A 13,534-nucleotide genomic window follows, 5' to 3' on the forward strand; every position below is an offset into this window, starting at 1 on the left:
AGCTGTCAAACCACACCCATTCCCCTCACCTTTTTTGTGGGTCATAAGGCTTATTTTTTCCCCCTTTGTCTTGATACCAGGATTGCTTTTTAGAGATGAGCCGTGCACCACCTTCATGCACTCTTCTAATTCCCTGACTTTTAGAAATTACTTGAAGGGAATAAAGGCATTTTAGCAATGTAAAAACCCTTGCAGCAGTGTAAAAACACGTTGTCTGTTTCTTTTCCTTGTCTAGCAACCACAGTGTTTATAGAAAAGATGTCCTGAGGGTGGGTTTAAAATGACAGCAAACTTTTTATCCCTCTGACCATTACAACTCTTAAGTTTTTGTTGTCTATATTATTATCAATAATTCATTAAATATGTACCATTTTGTGTAATTGTATTGTGTGGCAAAAGAATCAGAAGCAGAAAACCTTATTTTATACCAGTTATCAGATGTATGCCTAGCTAGTGTTGCTAGTGTTACCAAAGATACCCTGGCAGTTAATCTCTTCCTTTTCCTTGGGTTCCTTTTATTGAAAAGACAAATGCTGGTTTTGACAGGAATTCGTTCATTACAGTTCTCACCAGCTATTCTCGAATTGGACAAAGATACAGATTTGAGTGGCTATAAGCACATAAAGCTTTGATCTAGGCTCTCAAATCAACTTTTTCCTAAAATAATTTAATTATCTTCTTTCTTATGAACAGATTGAAGACCAAATTTCCATATACCAATCACCGCACAAATCCAGGCTATTTGTTAAGTCCAGTCACAGTGCAAAGAAACATATGTGGAGAAAATGCTAGTGTCAAGGTCTCCATTGAAATTGAAGGATTTCAGCTACCGGTTACGTTTACATGCGATGGTAGGTTCATAGTTCCCCAAGCATTATGTTTTGCTTGGTTAAAGGAAAATGTTTAAAATATCTGTATTCCTTTTCTTTTAATAACCAACTTTGTTATCGTTAAGTGTTCTTTTTAAAAGGCTGACATTCATTTGAATAGTTTTCTGGTTAGGACTAATGGGAAAACAGGTTACTTTTATAACTACATATTTTTCCGAAAAAAAGGTGAAATGACCTTTCATAATCAGTAGTTCTTGGCCAAGGCTCAAAAGAATTAGATAAAAAAGTTAATTGTAGTTGAGTTCTTCCCACCCTCCCCTCCATAGTATGGCAAGAAAAATGCTTGTGTATAAAGAACTGTCAGAGAAATTGAAGTTCTAGTTACCTTGCTAATCTCCTTTAAGGAGAAGGTAATTTTCCTTTGTTTTTAATTTTCCCTTCCAAACCTGGCATGAGTATTTCTTCTAGAGCTGTATTCCCCAAGATGTGTAGAAAAATTTTTGCTACAGTTTCTTAAAATTAATTTTTTATTGGTACATTATTTTTGTTACAGTTTTTAATACTAATTCTGTTTTCTTTCAGTTTGTTTATCATTCATAATAATGGGATTCCAACAGTGGAATAAGAGCCATATTTCCATAGTACTTTGACCTAAAAATTAAGCCATTTTTTTTCTTTAATGTTATGAGTAGGAATATGTCCAGTTTTGGATTATTTCTATCTTTGCACCTTGGAAAGCCCTTTGAAAAAAATACGTATCTGAAACAGAAAAATGTTGGCCAACTATAAGGTCATTTTTTTAAGTTTCTGAATGAAGAATTACTCTTTTTCAGCATACCTAACATTTTGGTCTGGGACATTTACGTCTAGGTATGGAGTAAGAATTAATGTTAAAATTAAAAGAAAAAGAAAAGGTCAATAGTCACTTTGATTGAAATATGCATGAGTGAGCACTGATGGCTTATGTTCTGATTTCTATCAAATTGTTATTTATTAAAATCTGGCTAATCTAAAAAAAAGTGTTTCAAATTTCTATTTGGTTAGTCATAAGTGTTCACATTTACAACGTGCATTCCTATTAAGCAACATAACCGTATTGTGGTAGAGTATTACCAAAAAATAATAATTGTTATCTTAAGGTTATTATATTTAGAGGTCTTTTTGCCAGCCCATTAACTTTCATGAACTTTGAGTTAGTCATTATCCTTTTTAAGTTGAACATAGGAGGAGTTGTAAGTATAGAAACATATTACTATAAAAACTTTAGTTTTTAAGGTTATGCAATTTTTTTTCTTTGCCAAGAATGTTAATTGAACAATGCTACTTACTTGCTATATTTTAATTCTGATTGGAAATTTTATCAGGCTGATGTCAAACATTTCATATTTGTTTTAAAGCTGTTTGTTGAACACTGCTGAATTTAATCCTATTTGAAGAAGTCTGTAGTAAGAATATGATTGTCTTAGGATAGGCCTCCACTATCTAACACAGTAACCACTGGCCACAGGTATCTATTGAATGCTTGAAATGTGGCTAATCTGGATTGATACATGCTGTAAATCCAAAATACACACTGGAGTTCAAGGCCTTTGTTTGAAATAATTATCGTATAATTTTTAAAGTGGATAATGTGTTGAAATGGTATTTTAGATTTATTAGGTTAAATCAAATGGATTATTAAAATTAGTTTTGCCCCTTTTACTTTCAACATGGGTATGGGGAAATTTTTAATTATATGTGTCCTTCATTTGTGACTTGTATTATATTTCTATTGTATAGTGCTGTCTTAGATTATAAGTAATATGATCTTGAATAAATGTATACTTAGAAGTAAATGAACACAATGAAAATAATGACTGACTTTTTTTACAGTGAGTTCTACTGTAGAAATTGTTATAATGCAAGCCCTTTGCTGGGTACATGATGACTTGAATCAAGTAGATCTTGGCAGCTATGTTCTGAAAGTTTGTGGTCAAGAGGAGGTGCTACAGAAGTAAGTTTATTTAACTACTGAGCAACATCTTTGAAAATTTTTATTTTTATTGGCTTAAAATAAGAAAAGCTTTAATTAAAACTTATAGTCCAAAAATACATTGGGTCCTATTGAATTGATTCATTGAATCAATAAACTTGTGTTGAACACATCTAAGGTGTCATATCTAAGACTGTGGTGGGATTTCAGAGATAAGTAAGACACTGTATTCTCTTAAGAAGCTTACACTCTTATGCAGGAAGCATTGTGAGCAATTGTTCGATAAGTAACTGTAATGGCTATTTCTGTAGAGTCAATACATCATTATAGACTCTATTCGCCATTTGTAGTATGCATGATTCTTTATGTACAGTATCCAGATATTATTTCATTTTAGTTGTCTGAAATAATTATCATGATCTTTTATTTTAATCAGGTAATTTGTTATAACTAGCATTTAGTCTAGTTGCTTTACAAATTTCACTCTCCTAGGCTTCTAAAAATGTTCTGACCTTATTTTTCTTATTCCTTCTTCTCCTTTGTCTGCATCTTCTTTCTTCTTCACTCTTCTCATATATAATAATCCCTCTGCTTAAGTGCTCACACTTATTTAAAAACTATCTGTATTGTATCATTCTCTTTGATTTCTGATGCAATTTATAAATTTTACCTTCACCTGTATAACTTCTGATTTGAGAGGAATAATACTGGTGAATAATTAATGTATTTTAACAGTAACCATTGCCTTGGAAGTCATGAACATATTCAAAACTGTCGAAAATGGGACACAGAGATTAAGTTACAACTCTTGACCTTCAGTGCAATGTGCCAGAATCTGGCTCGAACAGTAAGTGTGTGTGTGTGTGTGTGTGTGTGTGTGTGTGTGTGTGTGTGTGTGTGTAGATGAGAGGACATTTTTCAGTTGTAGAAATTTTATGTAGCATTCTCCTTAGAGATAGAGGCATATTGAAGATCAAAGTGAAGGAATTAAAAAGTGTTATTTATAGTGGTTTTACACAATAGTGAAAATTTCAGGGTCAGTCAGGAAGAAATAAGATGGGGAGGAAAGGAAAGTGTTTTTGTTTTTGGTATTGAAAGTTTAACCCAGGGCACTTTACCACTCACTAAGTTATATTTTTAGCCCTTTTTAATTTTTATTTTGAGATGGGGTTTTGCTAAGTTGCTAAGGCTGGGCTCAAACTTATGATCTTCCTATTTCAGCCTCCAGAGTCACTAGAATTACCGGTGTGCGCCATTGCACCAAACTAGAAATATTTTTAAATACTAAATATAGGTTGGAGGAAAGAAGATCCATATTGACTTTTACACCAAACTGATAAAAAGAAATTATTTCTCATGAAATGAAAATAAATTCTGTGTTTTCAAGGTTTAGTACTTTCGGTGCTGGGGTTGAAGCTCAGTGGTAGAGCACTTGCCTAACAAATGTGAGGCACTGGTTTCAATCCTCAGCACCATATAAAAATAAATAAATAAAAGGTATTGTACCCGGGCTGTGACTGTAGCTCAGTGGTAGCATACTTTCCTGGCATGTGTGAGGCACTGGGTTCAATTCTTAGCTTATTAAAGGTCTATCAACAATTAAAAAATATTTTTTAAAAAAGGTATTATACCCATCTACAACTAAAAAATTTTTATTTATTTATTTTTAAAAAAAGGTTCAATACTTAATTTTTGGATTAAAACAGATATTACAAGTGTGCACCTCTGAACCCAACTAGGTTAAAGCACAATATTTAGCCATTGTACAGTAGCAAAGCCCACTTTGTGAAATCCATAGTAAAATCCACTTTCGTTTTCCTACATAAACCCCTGGTGAATTTAAAAGAAGATTTTTAATCTGTAAAGAGAATTATTCTTCATTTAGTAGAATTTTGGGTAGAAAAATGCCGATCATTTCTACTTTGTTTTCTTTTCTAGGATTTTGCTCCTGTGTTAGGTAAAATTTATTTCAGTTGGGTAGAAACTATTTCACAAAGTTCAGTAGATTTTGGCAATCATTAGTAACTTGTCTTTTGAGTTTCTTTAAACAAAAAAATTTTTTTTCTTGCATTACTGGGAATTGAACTCAGGGGCACTCTGCCATTAAGCTGTATCCTCAGCCCATATATTTTACTTCCAGACAGGGTCTCACCAAATTGCCTTGGCTGACCTTGAACTTGTGATCCTCCTCTCAGCCTCTTGAGTACCTGGGATTATAGGCATTTGCCATAGTGCCTAACTTCTGTTCAGTTTCTTAAGGAATAATGTTTTTTTTTTTTAAGAGGGAGTGAGAGAGGAGAGAGAGAGAGAGAGAATTTTTTAATATTTATTTTTTAGTTCTCGGCGGACACAACATCTTTGTTGGTATGTGGTGCTGAGGATCGAACCCAGGCTGCACGCATGCCAGGCGAGCGCGCTACCGCTTGAGCCACATCCCCAGCCCAGGAATGATGTTCTTTGCATTATGTAGAATGGCGGAAGAGTCCAAGGTTTTGTTCCTTTGTCGGGGTCAGTAGGAAGTGGGAGGAAATCTTGATTATCATCAGAAAAAATAAAGCAGAAATCCAGATGATCTCTTTCCCATCTGGTCCCACCCTCATTTAAGAGTTATTTATGTATCAGAAACTAGACTTGCTGGGCCCAGTGGCTCAGGAGGATGAGGCAGGAAGATCATAATTTCAAAGCCAGCCTCAGCAAGGATGAGGCTTAAGCAACTCAATGAGACTCTGACTCTAAATAAAATACAAAATAGTGCTGGGGATATGGCTCAGTGGTCAAGTGCCCCTGAGTTGAATCCCCAGTACAAAAAAATAGAAAGAAAGAAAAGAAACTAGATTTAAATGCATTTACACTTAAAAATTAAATATTTTTCACAATATTTGACTCACTTTTTGAGTCAATTACAAATTATATTTAATTTTGCTAGTATTTTATCTTTAGTTCTGAAGGATTAATTTCAAGACTGTATCATACATACATTTAACCATGTTAAATTTGACAATAAAGACAATGATTTTTTTGGTAAACATTTGTGTATATATGTTTGTTTAGGCAGAAGATGATGAAGCACCTGTGGATTTAAACAAATACCTATATCAAATAGAAAAACCTTATAAAGAAGTCATGACAAGGTATGCATCTAAAGCATTAGTTTCAGGTTTTCAAACTTCATTTTGGGTGTGAATACATTGATTTTGATTATGAAAGCGGTCATTTTTGTGTATAGTATTCTTCAGCCACAACAACTGTTCTTTGTTTCAGACACCCTATTGAAGAACTCTTAGATTCTTATCACAACCAAGTAGAACTGGCCCTTAAAATTGAAGTAAGTTTTAATCCACATTTTAGGATAATGACTTGTTTCTGTTGATTCTTGTTTCTATTGTCTCTTAAATGCTAATATTGGCATTGGATTGAATATTTAAAGACATTTTAAATTGTATTCTTGATGTCAATGTGTGGTATTTTTGTCTCACCCATTTTATTAACAATGATTCTTAGTTAAAATGCTTGTGTTAAAATGTTAAACCTCATTTCATTTCAACTTCATTCTGGACTCTTCACTTCAATTCAGAAACATTTATTCACTTATGAAAATGAATGATGTAATTTCTGTGGATCAGGAACTCAAAAACTAATTGTGGAGGATTTAAACACCCCCCCACCCCCGTACTGAGGATTAGACCCACAGGCATTCAACCAGTGAGCTACACTCCCTGTCCTTTCTGTTTTTTATTTTGAGACAGACCTTGCTAAGTTACTGCAGCTAGCCTTAAGCTTACAGTCCTCCTGCCTCAGCCTCCCAAGTAGTTGGGATTGTAGGTGTATGCCAGCATGCCCAGTTCAAAATTTTAGTAGAATATCATAAATGTTAATAAAGAGGTATGAACTGAGGTTCTTTTCGAGATCAAGGTAGTTACCTTACCCAATTTAAGGGTTTAGGGAAGGCTTCTTAGAAGGAATGTTACCTGGAACAACTCTTAAATGAGTTAGTCAGAAAAATGCTGGGATTTCCATATTTTAAAAAGAATACACATGTGATACTTATATGGCATACAAGTCTGAAATGAAGGTGGAGAGCTGACATTTAAAATAGAAATCGGGGCTGGGGTTGTGGCTTAGTGGTAGAATGCTTGCCTAGCATGTGTGAGGCACTGGGTTTGATTCTCAGCACCACAAATAAATAAGTAAAATAAAAGTCCAACAACAACTAATAAAATATTTTTAAAAATAAGAGAAAAAGAAATAGATATAAGTTACCACCTTATAATTGTCATGATGAAGTTTTGCTTTATCCTTTAGGTCAGGGAACCGTAATCAGTTCATTTTCTGTTTTTGTAAAAATTTTTCTTTTGTGGTTCTGGGGATTGAATTCAGGACCTTGCCTATGCTAGGCAAGTGCTTTTCCCCTAAGCCACATTCTGGACCCCAGTACTTGCACTCTTTTTTTTTTTTTTTTTTGAGACAGGGTCTCTTCAAGTTGCATCCACGAAAGCCTTGAACTTGTGATTCTCATGCCTCAGCCTCCCAAGTTTCTAGAACTATAGGCATGTACCACAATGTCCAGCAGCAATAAATAATTTTTTAAATGCAACCATACCATTTGTTTATATTGTCTATTGTCATTTTTATTTATACTCAAGTAGTTGGAATAGGGACTATGTTCTGCAGAGTCTAAAACTATTTATTGTTTGACTCTTTTCAGAAATTATCAGTCTAACTATTTAAGGTTTTTTTTTTTTTTTTTAAACTAGGGATAGGGAGTAAGGTGGATAGGTAATTTGTTTATTCCTAAGCTCTGAAATCACTGTGGCCATACTGTGGAAGTTCCATTTAAGAGTGGCAGTAGTTAGGGAGATCCTTTGGGAAGGATTGTTATAGTAGTCCAGGCATAAAGATAATGAATTGATCCAGACATGGTATTACATACCTGTAATCTTAGTGACTCTGGGAGGCTGAGATAGAAGGATTGCAAGTTTGAGGCCAGCCTCAGGAACTTAGAGAGGCTTGTCTCAAAAGAGATGAGGGATGTGACTCAGTGGTAAAGTGCCCATGGGTACTTTATCAAAATAAAAAAATTGCATGATAAAAGTGAAAAGGAAGGAACTGATTAACAATATTTGTGAGATTAAATTTTTTGGGTGGGTGATGGAGCATGGAGAAGAAAGAGTGTAGGTTTCCATATTTTAGTTACTAGAAATTCTTATCAGTATTTAAATGTATTTATTCAGTAAGATTTTACTATCTCCAAATTATGAGGCAGTGTTGTAGGTGCTAAAGATATTAGAAGTTAACAAAAAGCCTTCCTGCCCTCAGAGAGTTTTAGCTGAAGGAGACAAAATAAAATAAATTAGCAAAATATGCTGGGCGCAGTGGTGCACACCTGTAATCCCAGCACCTAGGGAGGCTGCGGCAGGAGGATCGCTAATTCAAAGCCAACCTCAGCAAAAGCAACTCAGTGAGCCCCATCTCTAAATAAAATACAAAATACTGCTGGAGATGTAGCTTGAGTTCAATCCCCGGTACCCCTCCCCACTCCCAAGAAAGCAAAATATGTTATATCACAAAGTAAGTGCTATAGAGAAAAATATAGAAGGAGGTTAATATTGTAATTTCAAAAAGGTAGTCTCAGAGATGACATCGTCGAGAAAATGAATTTGAGTGAAAATTGGCAGTGGAAGGGAGGGGAGAAGCTGTCTAGATGCTTGTGGCTGTAAAACAGTGAGGGAGAGGGGCAACACTGGAAACAAATCCATTCAGAAGATGTTTTGCTAGCCACAGGAGAGGTAATGATGGCTTAAATCAGGATGACTACAGTAGAATTGATGAAAAGGGGTTGAATTCTGGGATATATTTTGAAGTTAATACTAGGAGGGTTACCCACAGATTGCAATTGTATATAGAGCATGAGAAGAGAAAGTTTAGGGTAACTCCCAAGATTTTCTGAGTAACTGGAAGTTATAGTTGCCTTTTAGTGAGATGTTGTAAACTGAGAAGAGAGGTTACTGGGTGAATATCAGGAACACAATTTTGGTTGTTATGATTTAGATGGTTATTATTTATCCAAACAAGTTGAATAGGCAGTTGATATGAATCTGGATTTCAGTACAGCAGGATCCAGGCTGGAGATAATAAACTTGGGAATCATCAGGATATAAATGGAATTTTGCAGCTGTAGACTAATGAAATGCCCAAGAAAGTCATTGTAGGTGGGGAGGGAAGAGTTAAATCATTTTAAGACAAAAAATCCACATAATCCAGTGTTAGCCACACCACTTTTTATTCTCTGTGCACCAAAACTCCTGAAAGTTATTTGGATTTTGCTGCTTCCATTTCCTCTTTTCCCATTCTCTTCTTAACCCACTTTCATTGTTAGCTCTTCCCTAAAACCACAACTATTAAGGTCATCAAGGACTTACATGATCCTGAATCTAGTAGTAAGTTCTTATTCTTTATTTTTATCAATGTTTCTGTAGTTGTGTGTGTGTGCATGTGCACTTTTTAAAAAAACATATGAATTTTTTTATACCTTCATTTTATTTATGTATTTTTATGTGGTGCTGAGGATTGAACCCAGGGCCTCGAACAAGCAAGGCGAGTGCTCTATTGCTGAGCCACATCCCCAGCACCAGGTGTGCACTTTTAAAAAATGTTTTTATCTTATTTTTACTTGTAAATAATTTGACATGCTTATAGGGTATAGTATGATGTTTTGATACATGTATACATTTTGTATATCAAATCAGGGTAATTAGCATGTCTTGCTCAAATATCATTTTTTTGTGGTGAGATCATTCAAAATCCTCACTTGTGACTATTTTGAAATATACAATATGTTATTGTTAACTATCATTATCTTACAATGTTAGAACACTAGAACTTATTCCTCCTATCTTTCTGTAGTTTTTGAAACAATTGATCATTTCTTTCATCTTGAAACACTTAGCCTCTAGGATAGTATCTTCTTGACTCACCCACTCCTATTGGTTGCTCTGTCTCACTCTGACTTATAGTTTTTTCCTTATGATATCCTTATCTTCCTGACCCTAAAAGTAGAATGTCCCAGGGCTCAGTTCTAGGACCTCTCCTATTATTCATATCCTTGGGGATTTTGCTATATCCCTATCCTGACAACAGCTCTTAAATTGTTGTCTCCATCCTTGAACTTTTAAATATCTATTACTTAGCATCTTTATATGAATGTCTAATTAACATCTCAAATACACAAAAACTGAATTTTTTACTTTACCCTTTATATCTGTTCTTCCATAAGTCTTTCCTTTCATGGGTTTTCCTACCTGCCTCCCCTAGTACTAGGGATAGTACCCAGGGATGTTCTACCACTAAGCTAATTCTCACCTCTATCTATCTATCTATCTATCTATCTATCTATCTATCTATCTATCTATCTATTTTTGAGATAGGGTCTGACTGAGTTGCTCAGTCTGGTCTCAAACTTGGACTCCTACTGCCTTAGTCTCCCAAGAGACTAGAATTACAGGCGTGCACCATTGTGCTTGGCAAGACTTTATATTTTAAAGAGCAGTTTTAGGTTCAGAGCAAAATTGAGGAAGGTACAGAGATATTCCATATACTTAACTGCCTACCCAGGGCATTATTTCTCCTTAATAAGCAGCACTATTCATTTGCAATGGCCAAAACTGAAATCTTCCTTGACTTCTTTTTTTTTTTCTCTGTTTTTTTTTATTGGTTATTCAAAACATTACAAAGATTGCAAAATCACATCGGTTACACATCCACATTTTTACATAATGCCATAATAGTAACTGTTGTATTCTGCTACCTTTCCTATCCTCTACTGTCCCCCCTCCCCTCCCATCTTCTCTCTCTACCCCATCTACTGTAATTCATTTCTCTCCTTATTTTTTCCCATTCCCCTCATATTACATTAATTATATGTAATTTTGTATAACAATGAGGGTCTCCTTCCATTTCCGTGCAATTTCCCTTTTCTCTCCCTTTCCCTCCCACCTCATGACTCTGTTTAATGTTAATCTTTTCCTCCTGCTCTTCCTCCCTGCTCTGTTCTTAGTTGCTCTCATTATATCAAAGAAGACATTTGGCATTTGTTTTTTAGGGATTGGCTAGCTTCACTGATCATAATCTGCTCTAATGCCATCCATTTCCCTGCAAATTCCATGATTTTGTCATTTCTTAGTGCTACGTAGTACTCTATTGTGTATAAATGCCACTTTTTTTTATCCATTCATCTATTGAAGGGCATCTGGGTTGGTTCCACAGTGTAGCTATTGTGAATTGTGCTGCTATGAACATCGATGTGGCAGTATCCCTGTAGTACGCTCTTTTAAGGTCTTCAGGGAATAGTCCGAGAAGGGCAATAGCTGGGTCAAATGGTGGTTCCATTCCCAACTTTCCTAGGAATCTCCATACTGCTTTCCATATTGGCCGCACCAATTTGCAGTCCCACCAGCAATATACAAGAGTACCCTTTTCCCCACATCCTCGCCAGCACTTGTTGTTTGACTTCAAAATGGCTGCCAATCTTACTGGAGTGAGATGGTATCTTAGGGTGGTTTTGATTTGCATTTCTCTGACTGCTAGAGATGGTGAGCATTTTTCATGTACTTGTTGATTGATTGTTGTCCTCCTCTGAGAAGTGTCTGTTCAGGTCTTTGGCCCATTTGTTGATTGGGTTATTTGTTTTCTTATTGTTTAATTTTTTGAGTTCTTTGTATACTCTGGATATTAGGGCTCTATCTGAAGTGTGAGGAGTAAACATTTGTTCCCATGATGTAGGCTCCCTATTTACCTCTCTTATTGTTTCTCTTGCTGAGAAAAAACTTTTTAGTTTAAGTAAGTCCCATTTATTGATTCTAGTTATTAACTCTTGTGCTATGGGTGTCCTATTAAGGAATTTGGAGCCTGACCCCACAATATGTAGATCAGAGCCAGCCTTTTCTTCTATCAGACGCAGAGTCTCTGATTTGATATCAAGGTCCTTGATCCATTTTGAGTTGACTTTTGTGCATGGCGAGAGGAGGGGATTCAGTTTCATTTTGTTGCATATGGATTTCCAGTTTTCCCAGCACCATTTGTTGAAGATGCTATCCTTCCTCTATTGCATGCTTTTAGCCCCTTTATCGAATATAAGATAGTTGTAATTTTGTGGATTGGTTTCTGTGTCCTCTATTCTGTACCATTGGTCCACCCGCCTGTTTTGGTATCAGTACCATGCTATTTTTGTTACTATTGCTTTGTAGTACAGTTTGAAATCTGGTATTGCTACACCTCCTGATTCACACTTCCTGCTTAGAATTGCTTTTGCTATTCTAGGTCTTTTATTTTTCCATATGAATTTCATGATTGCTTTCTCTATTTCTACAAGAAATGCCGTTGGGATTTTGATTGGCATTGCATTGAACCTATAGAGGACTTTTGGTAATATCGCCATTTTGATGATGTTAGTTCTGCCTATCCGTGAACAGGGTATATTTTTCCATCTTCTAAGATCTTCTTCTATTTCTCTCTTTAGGGTTCTGTAGTTTTCATTGTATAAATCTTTCACCTCTTTTGTTAGGTTGATTCCCAAGTATTTTATTTTTTTGAGGATATTGTGAGTGGAGTGGTTTTCCTTATTTCCATTTCAGAGGTTTTGTTGCTGATATACAGGAATTCCTTAGATTTATGCATGTTGATTTTATATCCTGCCACTTTGCTGAATTCATTTATTAGCTCTAGTAGTTTCTTTGTAGACCCTTTTGTGTCTTCTAGGTATAGGATCATATCATCCGCAAATAGTGATAATTTAAGTTCTTCTTTTCCTATCTTAATGCCTTTAATTTCTTTTGTCTGTCTAATTGCTCTGGCCAGTATTTTGAGAACTATATTGAATAGAAGCAGTGAGAGAGGGCATCCAGATTTTAGAGGGAATCTCTTCAGTTTTTTTCCATTTAGAATGATGCTAGCCTGAGGCTTTGCATATATAGCTTTTACAATTTTGAGGTAAGTTCCTGTTATCCCTAGTTTTTCTAACGTTTTGAACATAAAGGGATGCTATACTTTGTCGAATGCTTTTTCTGTGTCTATTGAGATGATCATATGGTTCTTATCTTTAAGTCTATTGATGTGGTGAATAACGTTTATTGATTTCCGTATATTGAACCAGCCTTGCATCCCAGGGATGAATCCTACTTGATCATGGTGCACGATCTTTTTGATATTTTTTTGTATACGATTTTCCAGAATTTTATTGAGGATTTTTGCATCTAAATTCATTAGGGATATTGGTCTGTAGTTTTCTTTCTTTGAGGTGTCCTTATCTGGTTTGGGAATCAGGGTGATATTGGCCTCATAGAATGAATTTGGAAGTTCTCCCTCTTTTTCTATCTCCTGAAATAGATTATGGAGTATTGGTATTAGTTCTTCTTTAAAGTTCTTGTAAAACTCTGCTGTATATCCATCTGGTCCTGGGCTTTTCTTGGTTGGTAGTATTTTGATGGCTTCTTCTATTTCCTCACTTGATATTGGTCTGTTTAGGTTGTTTATATCTTCCTGACTCAATCTGGGTAGTTCATATGTCTCAAGGAATTTATTGATGCATCACTATCTTCTGTTTTGTTAGAGTATAGTGTTTCAAAATAATTTCTAATTGTCTTCTGTATTTTTGAATTGTCTGTTGTGATGTTGCCTTTTTCATCCCGTAAGTTAGTAATTTGGGTACTCTCTCTTCTTCTCTTTGTTAGCGTGGCTA

The 13,534-nt window shown here is 35.2% G+C and overlaps 1 protein-coding gene across 6 annotated transcripts in view; it reads left to right on the forward strand.

Moving 5' to 3' along the window:
* Pik3c2a (phosphatidylinositol-4-phosphate 3-kinase catalytic subunit type 2 alpha) overlaps positions 1 to 13,534 on the forward strand; it is a 119,532-nt gene that overhangs the window by 54,921 nt on the left and 51,077 nt on the right. For all 6 annotated transcript variants that reach the window (XR_013437737.1, XR_013437738.1, XM_078046404.1 and 3 more), the window contains 5 exons: positions 694 to 851; positions 2,703 to 2,823; positions 3,538 to 3,649; positions 5,854 to 5,933; positions 6,064 to 6,127. Coding sequence is in view for 4 of the 6 variants with exons in the window: in XM_078046404.1 (XP_077902530.1) it covers positions 694 to 851; positions 2,703 to 2,823; positions 3,538 to 3,649; positions 5,854 to 5,933; positions 6,064 to 6,127 (535 nt within the window). In the remaining 2 variants the exon portion in view is untranslated. The remainder of the gene's footprint in view (positions 1 to 693; positions 852 to 2,702; positions 2,824 to 3,537; positions 3,650 to 5,853; positions 5,934 to 6,063; positions 6,128 to 13,534) is intronic.

This window comes from Ictidomys tridecemlineatus, chromosome 4 (assembly GCF_052094955.1).
Source record: "Ictidomys tridecemlineatus isolate mIctTri1 chromosome 4, mIctTri1.hap1, whole genome shotgun sequence".
Taxonomy (NCBI): Eukaryota; Metazoa; Chordata; class Mammalia; order Rodentia; family Sciuridae; genus Ictidomys; species Ictidomys tridecemlineatus.